Below are 19,759 nucleotides of genomic sequence, written 5' to 3'. Positions count from 1 at the left end.
GGAAAATCTAGGACAGAGATGTTGGGGATGGGAGGAGAAATAGGACAGTGTGTGTATGTGTGTGTGTTGTGTGGATATATGTGTTTCCCATTAAAAAGTTACTGGATTTGCCACAGTGAACTAGTGCTTTTATTGCTTGACTACTGAATACTTTAGTAACAAATAACACAGAATTTAGTTTTTTAGTATTATCTGCTATACATAGTTATATAGATGAAGGCATATGTCTTACAGATTTTTCTGTTGTGGAGGAGGAGGGGATGTTGCCTGAAGAATAGGCTGATTTTAGACCAACAGACCAATTTAAATGAGCTCAGCCACCTTCAGAGCCAGTGTCATGAGATCAAATACATACCTTCTTTGCTGCTGTGGTCACTCAGTTAGCTTTGGATCTCATCTGAACCCACCTTCAGAACCCACAGCGTGTTTCTTTTGACTCCTCCAGTAACAGTAAGTTTTTGGTTGTTGAGCATGGATTTAATTTTTGGAAATGGCAAGAAGCCATTATGAATGAAGTGATTGTGTTGTGTAATTAAAATGTGTGATACTCAAGGAGCTTCCAAATATACTGAGCAACGGAACTAAGTAAAATAGATATGAAGCTTACAAAGTGTTTTTTGAAGGACAGTTTTTGTGTTTATGTTACTAGTTGTAGTATGTTGATATAATGTAAGAAAACTTACTAAAATAACATTTACAACTTGCTGCAGGTGTTGGAGTTGGGGGGGTGGGGTGCATGGGATAATCCTGCCTCATTATTTTGTTCTCATTACTCCCATCCATGGTGTCAGTCTGTCTTTGCAGTCCTGGGCAGGCTCATCCATGTGCACAGACCATGTCTGTCTCCTCCCCTCGCATGTCCGCGGCAACAACAGTTTTCACCTGTTGAAAATGATAGAGCAGTGATGGTTGAATTTAATATAGGACATCATTACCTTAGGGAAAAGAAAAATAGTCAGTTGGTAAACAATTAAGATTGTCCTACTTAGATACGAGGACTACCAAAAACTAGCCAGGATGTATTGGAACAGTCTTAGGGGACAGATAAACAAAGCAGAGGCTGCCAGCCAACTTCTCTTCACCCTGCTAGCCCAGAGAGTAACTTCGTGGTGTCACATTTGCCCAGTGTCTGTCAGTGAATGGGGAAGGCCAGTATGACAAAAGCCCTTTTGTTGCTTTACTGACCAGTAAGGGGCAGTGCGAGGGAGGCTCTCCTTAGCCTGAGGCTGGAGGATGTTGAATTCCCTGGCATAGAACACTAGGAAGAGGGAAAAGTAGAAATTAAAAACCTCAAAGGAAAAATCAGTGATTAATGGAACGTTACTCTGAAATCAAGACTCCTCCAAAACAGTTTTGTCTTGTTAGCTTAATATCGTGCTGTCCGGGCCTCCCTTGTGGCATGCTATCCGAACTTCATGGTATCATGTGGTTATATATCGTAAATGCTATCACAGAGTCAGCGAAAGACCCACCACCTGAACAGGTAACTCTCCCAGGATCTGTTAACTTCAACTCTAAGCACTGTTGGCATTGGGATCTGGTATAAGAAACCATGGCGAGTGGGGTTTGTGTGATGTACACAGTATTATACACTTGGAAGAAGCTTAAAGTTCTCGTCAGTCTCTAACGAGACAAATAGTCTGTGTATGAAAGAGACCTTCTGCTGCAGTACATGTGATGCCTGGTGCTCAGTCTGGATTTGGACTCCTGAATTACATGCTCTTCTCCGGGTACTGCGCAGGCTTCTAGCTGAACATTCAGAGCCCACAGGGCATCAGCTTAGGCGATCTGATGTGGGAAGGGAAGCTCCCCGCTCTGTGGAGTCAGGTAAAAAAACCTTCGGGAAGAAGAACTGTCGTATGTGAGTGAGATGTGCTCCTTCTTGGGACAAATGATCACTGCGAGAGTGATCCAGCGCGGGGCCCTGGCATTCCCCGAGGTGGGGTCAGCCTGCTTTTCCCTTTTCCCTTCCCCACCTGACACAGGGCCTGACTCAAGTTGCTCAATAAATATTGTTAAATGGATGAGTAAACTAAAATTGAGCAATGTTTTGAATTCCTAAGCACCTTGAAAATGTTTGCTAAGTGTTTTGTCCTGATTATACTAAAAGACTGTGTGTCCTCTGACCTTTTGATGCAGGCTTGGGACACTATTGATTTGGGAGTATGTGGGAGAAAAATGCTCCAATGTATTTCAGAGGAAAGAAACGATAGCTGGAAAATAACATAACCTGTCCATGATTCATAAGGAATGTCTTAGTTGTCCTGAAGTTGAGCCCTGAGTCAATGATATCTGTCCTCTGGGAGGAGTGTTTTCACCATAGAAATAGTTAACGAAAAATACAAAACACATAAGGGAGGTTGGAAGTTCCACAAGTGGTGTACAAGTGGAAAATGTCAGTAAAAGGATGTCTTTGTTGTCTCTCGCTCCCACATGCACTAAGGTTAGAGTCCAGCCCCTTAGGGAGATGTAAATATAAATGGGAAGAGACTGGGAGGAAATGGCCTGACTGTTCCTCAAGCTATACAGCATCTGGTGATGAGTATTTCACTTAGGCACATACTCAACAAGCCTTTATTAAGTCTGTGTTGATGGCAGGCTTCCATTTGGCTATAAATGAGGGCAGCATTAAACTAAGACATAGAAAGTGATCGTCTTTCTCTAGGGAAGGCAGGGGAGATACACTCCTGACCCATAAGAGGGGTTGTTTGAAGACACTTGGATAGTCCAAAGAGGAGGACTAGGAGGCTAGAGAGAGAGGTCTGAGCATTGCAAGAGAGTCCTGAAGGACTCAGGTTCTTTTTTAAGGGCAGAGTGGTCCACAGGGAAGAAGTTAAACTGTCCTTGTTTGCAGATAACATGATATTGTACATAAAAAACTCTAAAGAATTCCCTCCAAAGCTACTAGATATAATATCTGAATTCAGGAAAGGTGTAGGATACAAAATGAATACACAGAAATCTGTTGCATTCCTAAACACTAACGATGAACTAGCAGAAAGAGAAATCAGGGAAACAATTCCGTTCACAATTGCATCAAAAAGAATGAAGTACCTAGAAATAAACCTAACCAAGGAAGTGAAAGACCTATACCCTGAAAACTACAAGACACTCATGAGAGAAATTAAAGAAGATACCAATAAATGGAAACACATCCTGTGCTCATGGATAGGAAGAATTAATATTGTAAAAAATAGTCATCCTGCCTAAAGCAATCTACAGATTCAATGCAATCTCTATTAAAATACCAACAGCATTCTTCAGTGAACTAGAGCAAATAGTTCAAAATTCATATGGAACCATAAAAGACCCCGAAGAGCCAAAGCAATCCTGAGAAGGAAGACTAAAGCAGGGGGGATTATGTTCCCCAACTTCAATCTCTACTAGAAAGCCACAGTAATCAAGACAATTTGGTACAGCCTTTTCAACAGCTGGTGTTGGCAAAACTGGACAGCTACATGCAAGAGAATGAAACTGGATCATTGTCTAACCCCATACACAAAAGTAAACTTAAAATGGATCAAAGACCTGAATGTAAGTCATGAAACAATAAAACTCTTAGAAGAAAACATACGTAAAAATCTCTTGAATATAAACATGAGCAACTTTTTCCTGAACGCATCTCCTTGGGAAAGGGAAAGAAGAGCAAAAATGAACAAATGGGACTACATCAAGCTAAAAAGTTTCTGTACAGCAAAGGACACCATCAGTAGAACAAAAAGGCATCCTACAGTATGGGAGAATATATTTGTAAATGACATATCTGACAAGGGGTTACATCCAAAATATATAAAGAACTTATAGGCCTCAATACCCAAAAAGTGAATAACCCTTTAAAAAATGGGCGGAGAATATAAACAGACACTTCTCCAAAGAAGAAATTCAGATGGCCAACAGGCACATGAAAAGATGCTCCACATCACTAATTATCAGGGAAATGCAAATTAAAACCACAATGAGATATCATCTCATACCAGTTAGGATGGCCAACATGGAAAAGAGTAGGAACAACAAATGCTGGTGAGGATGCAGAGAAAGGAGAAACCTACACTGCTGGTGGGAATGTAAACTAATTCAACCATTGTGTAAAGCAGTACGGAGGTTCCTCAAAAAACTAAAAATAGAAATACCATTTGACCTGGGACTTCTAATCCTAGGAATTTACCCAAAGAAAACAACTCAGATTCAAAAAGACATGCACCCCTATGTTTATCACAGCACTACTTACAATAGCCAAGATATGGAAGCAACCCAAGTGTCCCTCAGTAGATGCATGGATAGAGAAGATGTGGTACATAAACACAGTGAAATACTATTCAGCCATAAGAAAGAAAGAAATCCTACCATTTGCAACAACATGGATGGAGCTAGAGGGTATTATGCTCAGTGAAATAAGTCAGGCGGAGAAAGACAAATACCAAATGGTTTCCCTCATTTGTGGAGTATAACAACAAAGCAAAACTGAAGGAACAAAATAGCAGCAGACTCACAGACTTAAAGAAGGGGCTAGTGGTTACCAAAGGGGAGGAGGGGTTTGGGGGGCAGAAGGGGATTGTGGGGTATCATGATTGGTGCACATAGTGTGTGGGGTCACGGGGAAGACAGTGTAGCTCAGAGAAGACAAATAGGGACTCTGTGGCATCTTACTACACTGATGGACAGTGACTCGATAATAAGGGTGAAATGTAATAACCACATTGCTTTTCTTGTGAAACCTTCTTAAAAGTGTCTATCAATGATACCTTAAAAAAAAAAAGGGGCAGAGGCATCCTTAGGCTTGATCAGCCTTGACAGAGTAGCAATCTACATTCACTAAAACGGAAGCAGCCTTTCCTTTGAATATCTTTGAGATTCATATTTCATTCTTTGTGTGGTAATCTTTGTTAGGAATCTGTTTATCTCGAGGGAAGAAGGGATAGATTTTTTGAAAACAAGTTCCAACACCTCCCCATCCTACCCTCCACCCCCAAAAGAAAAGGGACCAAATCCTTTCTGGTAATAGCAGCTAAATAAGGGCAGTGGCTTTCCCTTGGCATTCACAGGAAAATAAGGTTCTAGCAGTCTGGCCTGAGTCTAAAAATCTGTGGGATGGTGCCAGCAGGTGTTGGTTAACTCTGGTCCCCAGCAGTTGACACCTGCTTCAGTTCACATGCCACCCCAGTGACTGACAGAAGATCCAGGCAAAGATGAGAGTGGAGGACTGTGCTGTGGATTTCAGTAACCACAGAAGAAAATGAGCTTATACAGCTAAAAAGAAGACTTAAGAAGCTTTCCCCTGTCTTCACAAGGTGCCATCATAAGCTATTGTAATGATAAAATACCTGTAGCACCCATCTTGGCAGCCCATGTTAAGTTGCTGATGTTGAGATCTTTTTTTAGGAGTTAATAAATGAAATTAATCCAGAAATACAAATTTGAACTGTTTCAGAGATGTGAATACAGCTGTGATGGAGTTACTGATCATGGCTTATGCGCTGAAGACTGCTTGTGCCAGGAATATTATTGGAGTCATCCCTTATTTTCCTTACAGCAAGCAAAGCAAGATGAGGAAGAGGGGCTCCATTGTGTGCAAGCTCCTAGCGTCTATGCTGGCAAAAGCAGGTAAGTGTGGACAGAGACCCTGGGATTCCAGCGCTGTCATTTAGGGCTCTTCCCTATTTGAGATTAGTCCCATACCTCATGTAACTTATTTGAGACCTGTTTTCTTTAAGTGTTGTTCATTGATTACTTTCTTCTTGTTTCATAGTTCTGATTAGGAATAGGTGGGCTTTGGTACAAATTCTTTTTCTTTTCTCTTTGTCTACTCTGGAGTGACGTTGTCCTCTTCAGTGTTTTCTAGTTTCCCATGATCTGGGACTTTTTCGTCATTGTGTCCTTCTCCATTTCATCTTACCATTAAAAGTTTAGCTGGTGATCCTGGCATGCATGTGTGATCCTTTGAGCTTAAGGACTAGATTCAGGTATTTGCTTTAGTTAGCTAAATTCTTATGTATCTAACATTAAAACTGGATTTTTTTTTCATTTCTCCAGCTGGTATACTTTTTTTTTCTCTCTGATGGTCTTTATAGCAGCTCATTTTCATTACTTCTGTGTGTTTTTGTAGCGATGACGTGCTTTCTAGGCCAGTGAATCAATTGCAATAATACTTTAAATTATTGGGATTTTATTTGTCTGATATTTATTTTACAACTCTAATTATATATTTGAGTCCTCAAAAATGTATTTGAATTCCATTCTCTCTAGATGTGTAATTTGAGCTTAAGGTCTAGAAGAAACAAGTAATACTGGTTCTTTGCTCTGGAAGTTTTGCAGTAACCTTTGGCCATTTGCCATGTATTTGTATATGTATCTTTTTTGGTTTGGCACTGTTAAGCGTATTTCTTCATCGTATTTCTAAAGGAATACTTCTTGACCATTCTGTTATGACATAGAGAAATTAACCCAAACCCTTCAATATCTTTGTGTTAAATGAATTTCTCTTAATCTGTTTATTACTTTCCTTTCTTATTCCTTCTGTTTCAGCTGCAGGCTTTTCACGTTTCTTTCTAGATTCTTTGGTCAAGGCCTTCGTATTTTTTTACATCTTTTATTTGTTCAGTATTTATTAATTTCATATTCATGTTTTTGCTTCTGCCTAGTTTTTCTTTTCTCAGTTTTCAGGACCAAGCTAAAAATTACAGTAGAGGAGAACACTTTTTAAACTCTAGCTCTTTGTCCATGTGGAAGGTTACAGGCTCTTTTACATTAGTTGGTTAAGTTTTGTTGAGGTTAAAAATAAAGCCTGTAGCTAATGTGCTTGTTCACAGAACCCGCCCCCCCGTCTCCAGTCTTCCATTAGGAAACAGGAGTTGGGCGTCTAGTTTGTGTCCAGTGTAGCCATTAACTTGTAGGGGTGAACTTTGTAATTTTTTGTTTTAAAATTTCAGGTTTAACTCACATTATCACTATGGATCTTCATCAAAAGGAAATACAAGGCTTTTTCAGCTTTCCCGTGGACAACCTTAGAGCCTCACCTTTCCTGCTTCAGTATATCCAGGAAGAAGTGAGGAGCCATCAGCCAAAACCCCATTTTCCTCAAAAGAGACCCTATGTAGTTTTTCTCTGGTATCAGATTTCAGTAATGAAAGGCACATCAAATGATCTTTCCTCTAAGTCTTAATGCCTGAGGCAGCCCGATAGGGTCAGAATCTAGGTGTGGAGGATCATATTTTTTTAAGACATTAAAAATGGATTTTCTTCTAAGTGTCTTTGACAATTTGCTTATGTTTTCTAAAGTGAAGATTTTAAGAATTATTTTTTATCTTCCTGATACAGCAGTTCTTTTGCAATGATGTTAATTGATAAGAGTTAAGATTTTTTGAATGTGTGGGTGAGATTCTAGCATATTTGATTGCTAATATGGGTCATTGTTATAAGAGGGAAAAATGTAATACCAGCATCCAGGTGTTATTTTTTTATTACTTTTCAGTATTTTCTTATTTTTCCTCCAAATTTAGATTCCAAATTACAGAAATGCAGTCATTGTAGCTAAGTCTCCTGATGCTGCAAAAAGGTAAATGAGTCAGACATTGGTAAAAATCCCTTTTGGGTGCTTCTGAGGTCAAAATGAGTTGTTTTGGACTTCAGGGTCTGTCATAATACAGCTTGTAAAAGCTCATTGGCTTGAGCTTTACCCCACGGCATTGTTATATCCCACAGCACAGCTTTATTTCTAGTCTTCAAACAACACGAATGGGTCTCTGAATTACTCAGTTTTCCTCTAGGAGAAAAGGAAGTTCTCCCTGCAGGTTCTTAGGAAAAGAAAAGCAGAAGGGCTGTGAACATTTTTCAGGCACTGGTTTTTAAGACACCTTTTTGAACTAAGTTCTTTCTTCTGAAGATGGAGAATTAGAATTTTGGACAAAAGGTAGAGCCAAAATTGTTTGGAATTATTTGCTAGCCCATATCTCAACTCATGTGCCTCTTGAGGCATTTGCATTCTGGCCTGGGCCCCACATTCTGATTTGTCTAAATAATTCCTTTGTGTGTCCCTGAAAGGTTGAATGATGTTTTCATTTTATGATTAATAAAATGATGAAATAGTGACGTTTGAGTTTTCTTCCCATGAATTTCACCATTTGCCTTTGTCCTTTTCTTAGGGCCCAGTCGTATGCTGAGAGACTCCGACTGGGTTTAGCTGTGATCCACGGGGAAGCTCAGTGTGCGGAGCTGGACATGGATGACGGGCGGCATTCTCCTCCCATGGTCAAAAATGCTACTGTCCACCCGGGTCTGGAGCTGCCATGTAAGATTGGCTCTATATTTTTATTTGTAAATTGAAGAAAGTTTGGAATATTATGAATTCCTAGGAGTTAATACCTATGTGGATGTATGTTGTCTTGGTATTTTTAAATAAATAAATAGTATTGCCTTGATTTCCCCTTTTGTAAGAGGAGATTGATTGCACACATTAACAGAATATGTAAGGACAACTGAGTTAATTTGGATAGCACTTAGAACTCATACAGTGTGAAATAATTTAGCTTTAGTAAAAGTTTTTATGTGTGATGGTGTGAAATCTTAAGATTTTCTATTTGGTAATGATTGAAAGTCATGATCATTAATACCAGGCTTTGGTGACCAGGTAACTTTTTTTTTTTTTTTTTTTGGTATCATTAATCTACAATTACATGAAGGACATTATGTTTACTAGGCTCCCCCCTTCACCAAATCCCCCCCACATCCCCATTCACAGTCACTGTCCATCAGCGTAGTAAGATGCTGTAAAATCACTACTTGTCACCAAGTTCACAGTCACTGTCCTTCAACATAGTAAGATGCTGTAGAATCACTACATGTCTTCTCTGTGTTGCACAGCCCTCCCTGTGCCCCCCCAACACTATACATGCTAATCGTAATGCCCTCTTTCTTTTCTTCCCGCCCTTATCCCTCCCTTCCCACCCATCCTCCCCAGTCCCTTTCCCTTTGGTAACTATTAGTCCATTGTTGGGTTCTGTGCTTCTGCTGCTGTTTTGTTCCTTCAGTTTTCTTTTGTTCTTATACTCCACATATGAGTGAGATCATTTGGTACTTGTCTTTCTCCGCCTGGCTTATTTCACTGAGCATAATACCCTCTAGCTCCATCCATGTTGTTGCGAATTGGTGACCAGGTAACTCTTGGCACTCATTTTTAATAATACAGCCCTTTGACCTGATAGCTGACTACCTTGTTAGTAATCCAGCAGTGCAGAGCATGTTTATTTCCATGGACTTCTGAGGGGTGATAACCAGCTTTCTATCCTGAAAGATTTATTATGCTTTTTAGAGGGAGGAGATTATCTCTTCTTAAAATCTGTATCTATTTGCCATGCTGAGAAACATACAGAAATTAACAGGGTGGGAAAATATTAGAATGGTTTCACCTCATACAGGTTATTTCAGACAGGCTCCTGTGTCTAAGGTGTAAACATTCTAATTTTTTTTCACCCTAAAAAATTTCCATTGCTTTGTTTTCAACTTGGGAGTTTTTCTATAAGAGAAAGAAGTAATATACTCTTTAAAATTTTTTTGGTATCATAGTAGTATTTAATTTTTTTTGAGTATTCCATGATTAAAGTTCCTGAATAGACAATACATTCACATATTTCAAAATTCAAAAAGTATATAAAATCCTTTACAGTGAAAAACCTTCCCACCCACTCACCTGCTAGTCTCCCCACAAATTTTTCTTCCCACTGCTACTCTGATCTTCAGTGTGATTGTTTTCAGATAGATCCATTTAGAGGCTTTATGCACATACAAGTAAATATGCATTTATTTTTCTCTCATTTTCATACAAACTAGTATATTACATACATTGTTCTGCTCTGGCTTTTTTCATTCTTTAGCTTTTCCCTATCAGCCCATACAAATTTCTCCATCTTTTATAGTTTTGTAGTATTCTGCTTTGTGGATATGTCATGATTTATTTAATCAGTCTCCTGTTGATGGACAGGTAGGCTTTTTCCAGTCTTTGGCTGTGAAAACAAAGCTCCAATAATAATAAACATCTGTTGAGTCATTATTATGTGCCCAGAGCTGTTCTAAGTCTTCTGTAGACCTTCACATTGGGTCCTGCACAACTACAGTGAGGTACTTCTGTCATGCCTCATTCTGCCAGTGAGGAGACAGACACCCCAGGTAGAAGCTGGGGGAGCCGGGGTCTGGAATGAGGCGGCCGGCTCCAGAGTCCACACTTCTTTGTTTTTTGAGCTTTCTAGTTTGAACTAACTGTAGACTTACAGAAGCTTGAAAGAATAATAGAGAATTCCTCTCTACTCTTTGCTCTGAGTCCCCAACTTTAATATTTATATTGTATATGTATAATTTTTTTCTGAACCATTTGAGAGTGAGTTACAGATGTAATGCCCCTTTATTCCAAAATACTTCAGTATATATTTCATAAAAACAGGGACTCTTACATAATCACAGTGTAATTATCAGACTCAGGAAACTAACATTGTTACAATTATTATTATCTGATCTGCGTACCTTACTCAAATTTTACCAGTTGTCCCACCCACTGTCCTTTAGAGCAAAAGAAATAGTACTTTTCTGGCCCGGGACCCAGTGTAAGATCACACTTTGCCCTCAGTTTCCATTTCTCTTTAGTCTCATTTAATCTGGAATGGCTCCTCTTTATCTCTTATGATCCTGATGCTTTTGAAGAGTATAGGCCAGTTATTTTGTATATTGTCCTGTAATTGGGGCTTGTTTGTTTCCTTATATTAGGTTGAATCAAGTATTATTACTATGATTATTGTCAACTGTTTTTTCTAATTCCCTTCCTTCCCTGTTCATTCATTTATATCAGTATGGGCTCATAATATCTTACTTTATTCAGTGTGTTTTAATCCATTAGTACTATTTACTTTAATGCTCAGATTATCTCAGCCTTGCCAGAGAGAACTCCTTCAAGCTGCTTCCTGTGTTTTTTTGACATGTTCCTGTCATTTTTTTATACTTCCTTATGTTCTGATAACAACTAGACGTTTCTTGTTCATCTTGTACTTTCTCAGCCCTGAAGTCAGCCCTTTCTCCAATGAGCCCCAGTTCCTTTAATGGAAAGTGGTATTTAGAAACCAAGGTTTGGGCTTTAGAGTAGGCTCAGTCACCACACTCACTGCCTGTGACTAACACCGACTCAGGTTCTTTCATAATTGACTAAATGTATTTACACAATAAAGACCAATAAATAAAATTGTTTGGCCAGAGGTTATTTTGATAGATAGTGCCAATCATCACAATATTTTGCATAGTGAGATTCTCTAGTCTGAGAAAGTTGCTTTTTTACTTACGATTGTAACAGTGTTTTCCCATTGCTATCTTATGTATGGCGGAAAGGTTGTAAAGTGACACATTCCTTCATAGATATGTTGGTGTGTTTACAGCTTTTACCATATGCCATAGGATCATTTTCTGATTCCCTTTTATAGATTTAACCAAGAGAATTCTGAGAAGTTATTTCTTGTATGTGTAATTGTGCCTTCCAAATTAAATATGCTTTATCAATTATGCTTTCAGTATGTTTTAGAGTTTATTCAATAGCAGTGAACTTTCTACACTGTTGGTGGGAAAATAAATTGGTACAGCAGGCTATGGAAAGCAATATGGAGGTTCTTCCAAAAACTAAAAATAGAAATAACCATATGACCCAGTAATTCCACTCCTAAGAATTTACCCAAAGATAACAAAACCTCTGACTTGAAAAGATGTGTTTATTGCTGCATTATTTACAATAGCCAAGGTAGGGATGCAACCAAAGGACCTATCAATAGATGAATGGATAAAGAAGAGGAGGTAAATATATATAATGGAATACTATTCAGCCATAAAAAAGAAATAAATCCTGCTATTTGCAACAACATGGATGGAGCTAGAGAGTATTATGCTAAGTATAATAAAACGGGGAGAAAGACAAGTACCATATGATTTCACTTAAATGTGGAATCTAAAATAAACAAATAAAACATAATAGACTTGTAGACATTGAGTAGTGACTGGTGGTTACCATAGGGGAGGGGTTGGAGTGGAGGTTGAAATAGATGAAGCAGATAGAGAGGCACAAAATCTTAATATAAGTTAGTCACTGGGCTGAAAGTAGAGAGCATAGAGAATATGGTCAGTAGTTCTGTAACAGCTTTCTATTGTTGACAGGAACTACATTAGTTGGTGAACATTTAATACAGATTACTATTGAATCACATGTATACCTGAAACCAATATACTACTGTATGTCAACTATACCTCAACAAAAAATATATATATATAAATTTTAAAAATAGTAATGAAGATGAAGATATTAGAATGTTAAGGCAAGGCCAAATGAAAGCAAATATTCACCTTGCAGTCTTTGTATTTTTTAGAAAGGTGAACTATTTTATCTTAGAACTCATTTTAAAACAGCAATAGTTCTCAGCCTAAGGTGGTGTTGTCCCCCCAGAGAATATTTGGCAATGTTGAGACATTTCTGGTTGTCTCAACCTGGGCCCAGGGAGGGTAGGGTGTTACTGGCCTCTTATGAGTAGAGGCCAGAGATGTTGTTGAACATCCTTCCAATGTAACAAATAATTATCCAGCCCAAAATACTGATAGTGCCAAGGTTGAGAAACCCTGTTTTAGAGTAATTTATTTTAAGTGAAGTTGCATAAGTGTTTGTGTTTTTCAAGGTAGAATTGTCTTGTGGCAAGGGTGTACCCTAATGAAGCGGCAAGGAATGTATGTATGCCAGTGGGTCTCCTGAACACCGCTCTGTGGTTGCCACAGAGGTTTTCAGATTAAGAATTTGGATTGCAAATGGTAGATTTTACAAGTGAAGAGGTTTTTACCAGTAAAGTGAAAACAGGTATTAGCTCCTCTTAAGCGCCTATTAAATTGTAAGTCTTAATTATTTTTGCATATAGATAAGAGGAGCTAGAAAATAATTTATAGTTCTCCTGGAGATCTTTATTTCTTATATCTCTTTTTAATGTCAGTCTGTTGATAAAAATGTGGCATTCCACCGAACTAGAAATAGACCACAATCAAAGTGGATAAGGAATGAGTAATTCCCCTTAGTCCTTCTTTGCACTTTACTTTAGGAGAGGGAGGTTTGGTTGATGGTTGACTCTGGGGAGAGTGTGTGTGTGTGTATGTGAAACTCTTTTTTTTTTTTTTTTGTAGATAATTATTTTTTATTGAGGGGTAGTTGACACACAGTATTACATTACATTAGTTTCAGGTGTACAACATAGTGATTCAACATTTATATACATGACAATTCTAGGTACCAGCTATCACCTTACCAAGCTGTTACAATACCTTGACTATATTCATTATATCCCGGTTACTTATTATTTTACCATTGGAAGTGCATACTTTTTTTTTGTGTGTGTGTGTGTGTGTGTGTGTGTTTGTGTGAGGGCATCTCTCATATTTATTGATCAAATGGTTGTTAACAACAATAAAATTCTGTTTAGGGGAGTCAATGCTCAATGCACAATCATTAATCCACCCCAAGCCTAATTTTCGTCAGTCTCCAATCTCCTGAGGCATAACAAACAAGTTCTTACATGGAGTAGAAATTCTTACATAGTGAATAAGTTCTTACATGGTCAACAGCACAAGGGCAGCCATCACAGAAACCTTCGGTTTTGCTCATGCATTATGAACTATAAACAGTCAGTTCAAATATGAATACTCATTTGATTTTTATACTTGATTTATATGTGGATACCACATTTCTCTCTTTATTATTATTATTTTTAATAAAATGCTGAAGTGGTAGGTAGATACAAGATAAAGGTAGAAAACATAGTTTAGTGTTGTAAGAGAGCAAATGTAGATGATCAGGTGTGTGCCTGTAGACTATGTGTTAATCCAAGCTAGACAAGGGCAATAAAACATCCACATATGCAGAAGATTTCTCACAGAACAGGGGGGGCGAGGTTCTAAGCCTCACCTCTGTTGATCCCCAATTTCTCACCTGTTGGCCCCCCTGCGACTGTGCCTGTCTTAGGTTGTTCCTCCCTTGAGGAATCTTACCCGTCTCTGGCTAACCAGTCATGTTCCGGGGCCATACAGGGAAATGTGAAGTTGGTAAGTGAGAGAGAAGCCTTATTGTTTGAAATGGTTAGCTTTTTATTTCTTTGCATATTTATGCCCTGTAGCTTCTATGCCCAGCATTTGTCTTGAGGTGTCTTTACCACTTGGAAGAATTATGATACTCGGTAAATTCGACATGTGGCATGAGTTCTATTTAAAGGTTGTGATTAGGTAGGAAGAAGAAAAGCTGTAGAAGTAGCAGGCGGAAGAAAACCTGGGAAGATTGATTATTTCTTGGACATATCTTCTTGTAGAGTAACTTCAGCATGGATAAGTTTTAAACTACTAATTAAATTGTGCACACACATTAACATAATAGGAATATAGTTACCTAACCAAAGCATACCTGTAATTACCAGCCATCTCCAGTGAAACCAAGAAAACCAGTTAGGCACCTTAGGCATTTGTGAAAACTTATCTATGATATGGTGGATATTGTCCGACTGAACTTAAACAGTCTGAGAGAATTCAGATAAACTAGAACAACCCATTCCTGGGGACTGTTCATATCCCATATGTTCTTTTAACGATAAATAGTCTGTGGTTGTAAGATTTTGGAGTGCTACAATTTGCACTTCTCCTAATTCTTGGTTGAGTTCCAACAGTATAGATCCAGTCCAATTTTTGTTTTACTGTATACACAGGCCAGCTTAGATATCTCCTTCATCATTCCCATGGCAAGTCCAGGAACTGGTGGGATGAGTGCATCTACACCTGTGGCAGTGCGTGGATCTTTGTTGGAGTTTTTTTTTTTGCTGATCATCTTCTGTCATGAGTCTTCCCGAGAGTGCTGATGTTGGAAGTTCTTTCTCATATCGTATCTTAGTTCATTTTCGGGGTAGCCAAATTAGGCTTTGATCCTCTGTATAAACACAAACAGACCCTTTGCCTACACTTTTATATGCCCTTTATATCATTGTGTAGAACTCATTAGAGGTCACCACATAGGAACTGCTTTTTTTTTTTTAATCATTAATCTACACTTACATGATGAATACTTTGTTTACTAGGCTCTCCCCTATACCAGGTCCCCCCTATATACTCCTTTACAGTCACTGTCCATCAGCGTAGCAAACTGTTGTAGAATCACTACTTGTCTTCTCTGTGTTGTACAGCCCTCCCCTTTCTCCCACCCCACTATGGATGCTAATCTTAATACCCCTCTTTTTCTGCCCCCCCTTATCCCTCCCTACCCACCCATCCTCCCCAGTCCCTTTCCCTTTGGTACCTGTTAGTCCATTCTTGAGTTCTGTGATTCTGTTGCTGTTTTGTTCCTTCAGTTTTTCCTTTTTTCTTATATTCCACAGATGAGTGAAATCATTTGGTATTTCTCTTTCTCTGCTTGGCTTGTTTCACTGAGCATAATACCCTCCAGCTCCATCCATGTTGCTGCAAATGGTTGGATTTGCCCTTTTCTTATGGCTGAGTAGTATTCCATTGTGTATATGTACCACATCTTCTTTATCCATTCATCTATCGATGGACATTTAGGTTGCTTCCAATTCTTGGCTATTGTAAATAGTGCTGCAATAAACATAGGGGTGCATCTGTCTTTCTCAAACTTGATTGCTGCGTTCTTAGGGTAAATTCCTAGGAGTGGAATTCCTGGGTCAAATGGTAAGTCTGTTTTGAGCATTTTGATATACCTCCATACTGCTTTCCACAATGGTTGAACTAACTTACATTCCCACCAGCAGTGTAGGAGGGTTCCCCTTTCTCCACAGCCTCGCCAACATTTGTTGTTGTTTGTCTTTTGGATGGCAGCCATCCTTACTGGTGTGAGGTGATACCTCATTGTAGTTTTAATTTGCATTTCTCTGATAATTAGCGATGTGGAGCATCTTTTCATGTGTCTGTTGGCCATCTGTATTTCTTTTTTGGAGAACCGTCTGTTCAGTTCCTTTGCCCATTTTTTAATTGGGTTATTTGTTTTTTGTTTGTTGAGGCGTGTGAGCTCTTTATATATTCTGGATGTCAAGCCTTTATCAGATGTGTCATTTTCAAAGATATTCTCCCATACTGTAGGGTTCCTTTTTGTTCTATTGATGGTGTCTTTTGCTGTACAGAAGCTTTTCAGCTTAATATAGTCCCACTTGTTCATTTTTGCTGTTGTTTTCCTTGCCCGGGGAGATATGTTCAAGAAGAGGTCACTCATGTTTATGTCTAAGAGGTTTGTGCCTATGTTTTCTTCCAAGAGTGTAATGGTTTCGTGACTTGCATTCAGGTCTTTGATCCATTTTGAGTTTACTTTTGTATATGGGGTTAGACAATGGTCCAGTTTCATTCTCCTACATGTAGCTGTCCAGTTTTGCCAGCACCATCTGTTGAAGAGACTGTCATTTCACCATTGTATGTCCATGGCTCCTTTATCAAATATTAATTGACCATATATGTCTGGGTTAATGTCTGGATTGTCTAGTCTGTTCCATTGGTCTGTGGCTCTGTTCTTGTGCCAGTACCAAATCGTCTTGATTACTATGGCTTTATAATAGAGCTTGAAGTTGGGGAGTGAGATCCCCCCTACTTTATTCTTCTTTCTCAGGATTGCTTTGGCTATTCGGGGTCTTTGGTGGTTCCATATGAATTTTTGAATTATTTGTTCCAGTTCATTGAAGAATGTTGCTGGTAGTTTCATAGGGATTGCATCAAATCTGTATATTGCTTTGGGCAGGATGGCCATTTTGACAATATTAATTCTTCCTAGCCACGAGCATGGGATGAGTTTCCATCTGTTAGTGTCCCCTTTAATTTCTTTTAAGAGTGACTTGTAGTTTTCAGAATATAAGTCTTTCACTTCTTTGGTTAGGTTTATTCCTAGGTATTTTATTTTTTTTGATGCAATTGTGAATGGAGTTGTTTTCCTGATTTCTCTTTCTGTTGGTTCATTGTTGGTATATAGGAAAGCCACAGATTTCTGTGTGTTGATTTTGTATCCTGCAACTTTGCTGTATTCCGATATCAGTTCTAGTAGTTCTGGGGTGGAGTCTTTAGGGTTTTTTATGTACAGTATCATGTCATCTGCAAATAGTGACAGTTTGACTTCTTCTTTGCCAATCTGGATTCCTTGTATTTTTTTGTTTTGTCTGATTGCCGTGGCTAGGACCTCCAGTACTATGTTAAATAACAGTGGGGAGAGTGGGCATCCCTGTCTAGTTCCCGATCTCAGCAGAAATGCTTTCAGCTTCTCGCTATTCAATATAATGTTGGCTGTGGGTTTTTCATAGATGGCCTTTATTATGTTGAGGTACTTGCCCTCTATTCCCATTTTGCTGAGAGTTTTTATCATGAATGGATGTTGAACTTTGTCAAATGCTTTTTCAGCATCTATGGAGATGATCATGTGGTTTTTGTCTTTCTTTTTGTTGATGTAGTGGATGATATTGATGGACTTTGGAATGTTGTGCCATCCTTGCATCCCTGGGATGAATCCCACTTGGTCATGGTGTACAATGGTTTTGATGTATTTTTGAATTCGGTTTGCTAAAATTTTGTTGAGTATTTTTGCATCTACGTTCATCAGGGATATTGGTCTGTAGTTTTCTTTTTTGGTGGTGTCTTTGCCTGGTTTTGGTATTAGGGTGATGTTAGCTTCATAGAATGAGTTTGGGAGTATCCCCTCCTCTTCTATTTCTTGGAAAACTTTAAGGAGAATGGGTATTATGTCTTCCCTGTATGTCTGATAAAATTCCGAGGTAAATCCATCTGACCCGGGGGTTTTGTTCTTTGGTAGTTTTTTGATTACCGCTTCAATTTCGTTGCTGGTAATTGGTCTGTTTAGATTTTCTGTTTCTTTTTGGGTCAGTCTTGGAAGGTTGTATTTTTCTAGGAAGTTGTCCATTTCTCCTAGGTTTCCCAGCTTGTTAGCATATAGGTTTTCATAGTAGTCTCTAATAATTCTTTGTATTTCTGCGGGATCTGTTGTGATTTTTCCTTTCTCATTTCTGATACTGTTGATTTGTGTTGACTCTCTTTTCCTCTTAGTAAGTCTGGCTAGAAGCTTATCTATTTTGTTTATTTTCTCGAAGAACCAGCTCTTGGTTTCATTGATTTTTGCTATTGTTTTATTCTTCTCAATTTTATTTATTTCTTCTCTGATCTTTATTATGTCCCTCCTTCTGCTGACCTTAGGCCTCATTTGTTCTTCTTTTTCCAATTTCGATAGTTGTGACATTAGACCGTTCATTTGGGATTGCTCTTCCTTTTTTAAATATGCTTGGATTGCTATATACTTTCCTCTTAAGACTGCTTTTGCTGTGTCCCACAGAAGTTGGGGCTTAGTGTTGTTGTTGTCATTTGTTTCCATATATTGCTGGATCTCCATTTTGATTTGGTCATTGATCCATTGATTATTTAGGAGCGTGTTGTTTAGCCTCCAGGTGTTTGTGAGCCTTTTTGCTTTCTTTGAACAGTTTATTTCTAGTTTAATGCCTTTGTGGTCTGAAAAGTTGGTTGGTAGGGTTTCAATCTTTTGGAATTTACTGAGGCTCTTTTTGTGTCCTAGTATGTGGTCTATTCTGGAGAATGCTCCACGTGCACTTGAGAAGAATGTGTATCCTGTTGCTTTTGGATGTAGAGTTCTGTAGATGTCTATTAGGTCCATCTGTTCTAGTGTGTTGTTCAGTGCCTCTGTGTCCTTACTTATTTTCTGTCTGGTGGATCTGTCCTTTGGAGTGAGTGGTGTGTTAAAGTCTCCTAGAATGAATGCATTGCATTCTATTTCCTCCTTTAGTTCTATTAATATTTGTTTCAGGTATGTTGGTGCTCCTGTATTGGGTGCATATATATTTATAATGGTTATATCCTCTTGATGGACTGAGCCCTTTATCATTATGTAATGTCCTTCTTTGTCTTTTATTACTTTCTTTATTTTGAAGTCTGTTTTGTCTGATACCAGAATTGCAACACCTGCTTTCTTCTCTCTGTTGTTTGCTTGAAATATCTTTTTCCATCCCTTGACTTTAAGTCTGTGCGCGTCTTTGGGTTTGAGGTGAGTCTCTTGTAAGCAGCATATGGATGGATCTTGCTTTTTTATCCATTCTGTTACTGTGTGTCTTTTGATTGGTGCATTCAGTCCATTTACATTTAGGGTGATTATTGAAAGGTATGAATTTATTGCCATTGCAGGCTTTAAGTTTGTGGTTACCAAAGGTTTAGGGTTAGCTTCTTTTCTATCTTACTGTCTAACTTAACTCGCTTGTTGAGCTATTATAAACACAGTCTGATGATTCTTTATTTCTCTCCCTTCTTATTCCTCCTCCTCCCTTCTTCATATGTTGGGTGTTTTGTTGTGTGCTCTTTTTAGGAGTGCTCCCATCTAGAGCAGTCCCTGTAGGATGCCCTGTAGAGGTGGTTTGTGGGAGGCAAATTCCCTGAACTTTTGCTTGTCTGGGAATTGTTTAATCCCTCCTTCATATTTAAATGATATTCGTGCTGGATACAGTAGTCTTGGTTTGAGGCCCTTCTGTTTCATTGCATTAAGTATATCATGCCATTCTCTTCTGGCCTGTAGGGTTTCTGTTGAGAAGTCTGATGATAGCCTGATGGGTTTTCCTTTGTAGGTAACCTTTTTTTTCTCTCTGGCTGCCTGTAATACTTTGTCCTTGTCTTTGATCTTTGCCATTTTAATTATTATGTGTCTTGGTGTTGCCCTCCTTGGATC

At 38.6% G+C, this 19,759-nt stretch overlaps 1 protein-coding gene across 2 annotated transcripts in view; it reads left to right on the top strand.

Moving 5' to 3' along the window:
- The window catches only part of PRPSAP1 (phosphoribosyl pyrophosphate synthetase associated protein 1), a 47,241-nt gene that overhangs the window by 18,538 nt on the left and 8,944 nt on the right, over positions 1-19,759 (top strand). For both annotated transcript variants that reach the window (XM_036900306.2, XM_057501728.1), the window contains 4 exons: positions 5,429-5,601; positions 6,927-7,042; positions 7,497-7,552; positions 8,139-8,284. In XM_036900306.2, the coding sequence (XP_036756201.1) occupies positions 5,429-5,601; positions 6,927-7,042; positions 7,497-7,552; positions 8,139-8,284 (491 nt within the window). The remainder of the gene's footprint in view (positions 1-5,428; positions 5,602-6,926; positions 7,043-7,496; positions 7,553-8,138; positions 8,285-19,759) is intronic.

The sequence above is a fragment of the Manis pentadactyla genome, chromosome 4 (genome assembly GCF_030020395.1).
Source record: "Manis pentadactyla isolate mManPen7 chromosome 4, mManPen7.hap1, whole genome shotgun sequence".
Taxonomy (NCBI): domain Eukaryota; kingdom Metazoa; phylum Chordata; class Mammalia; order Pholidota; family Manidae; genus Manis; species Manis pentadactyla.
Note: the sequence above shows the minus strand (reverse complement) of the source record. Positions and strands in the feature narration are given on the sequence as shown.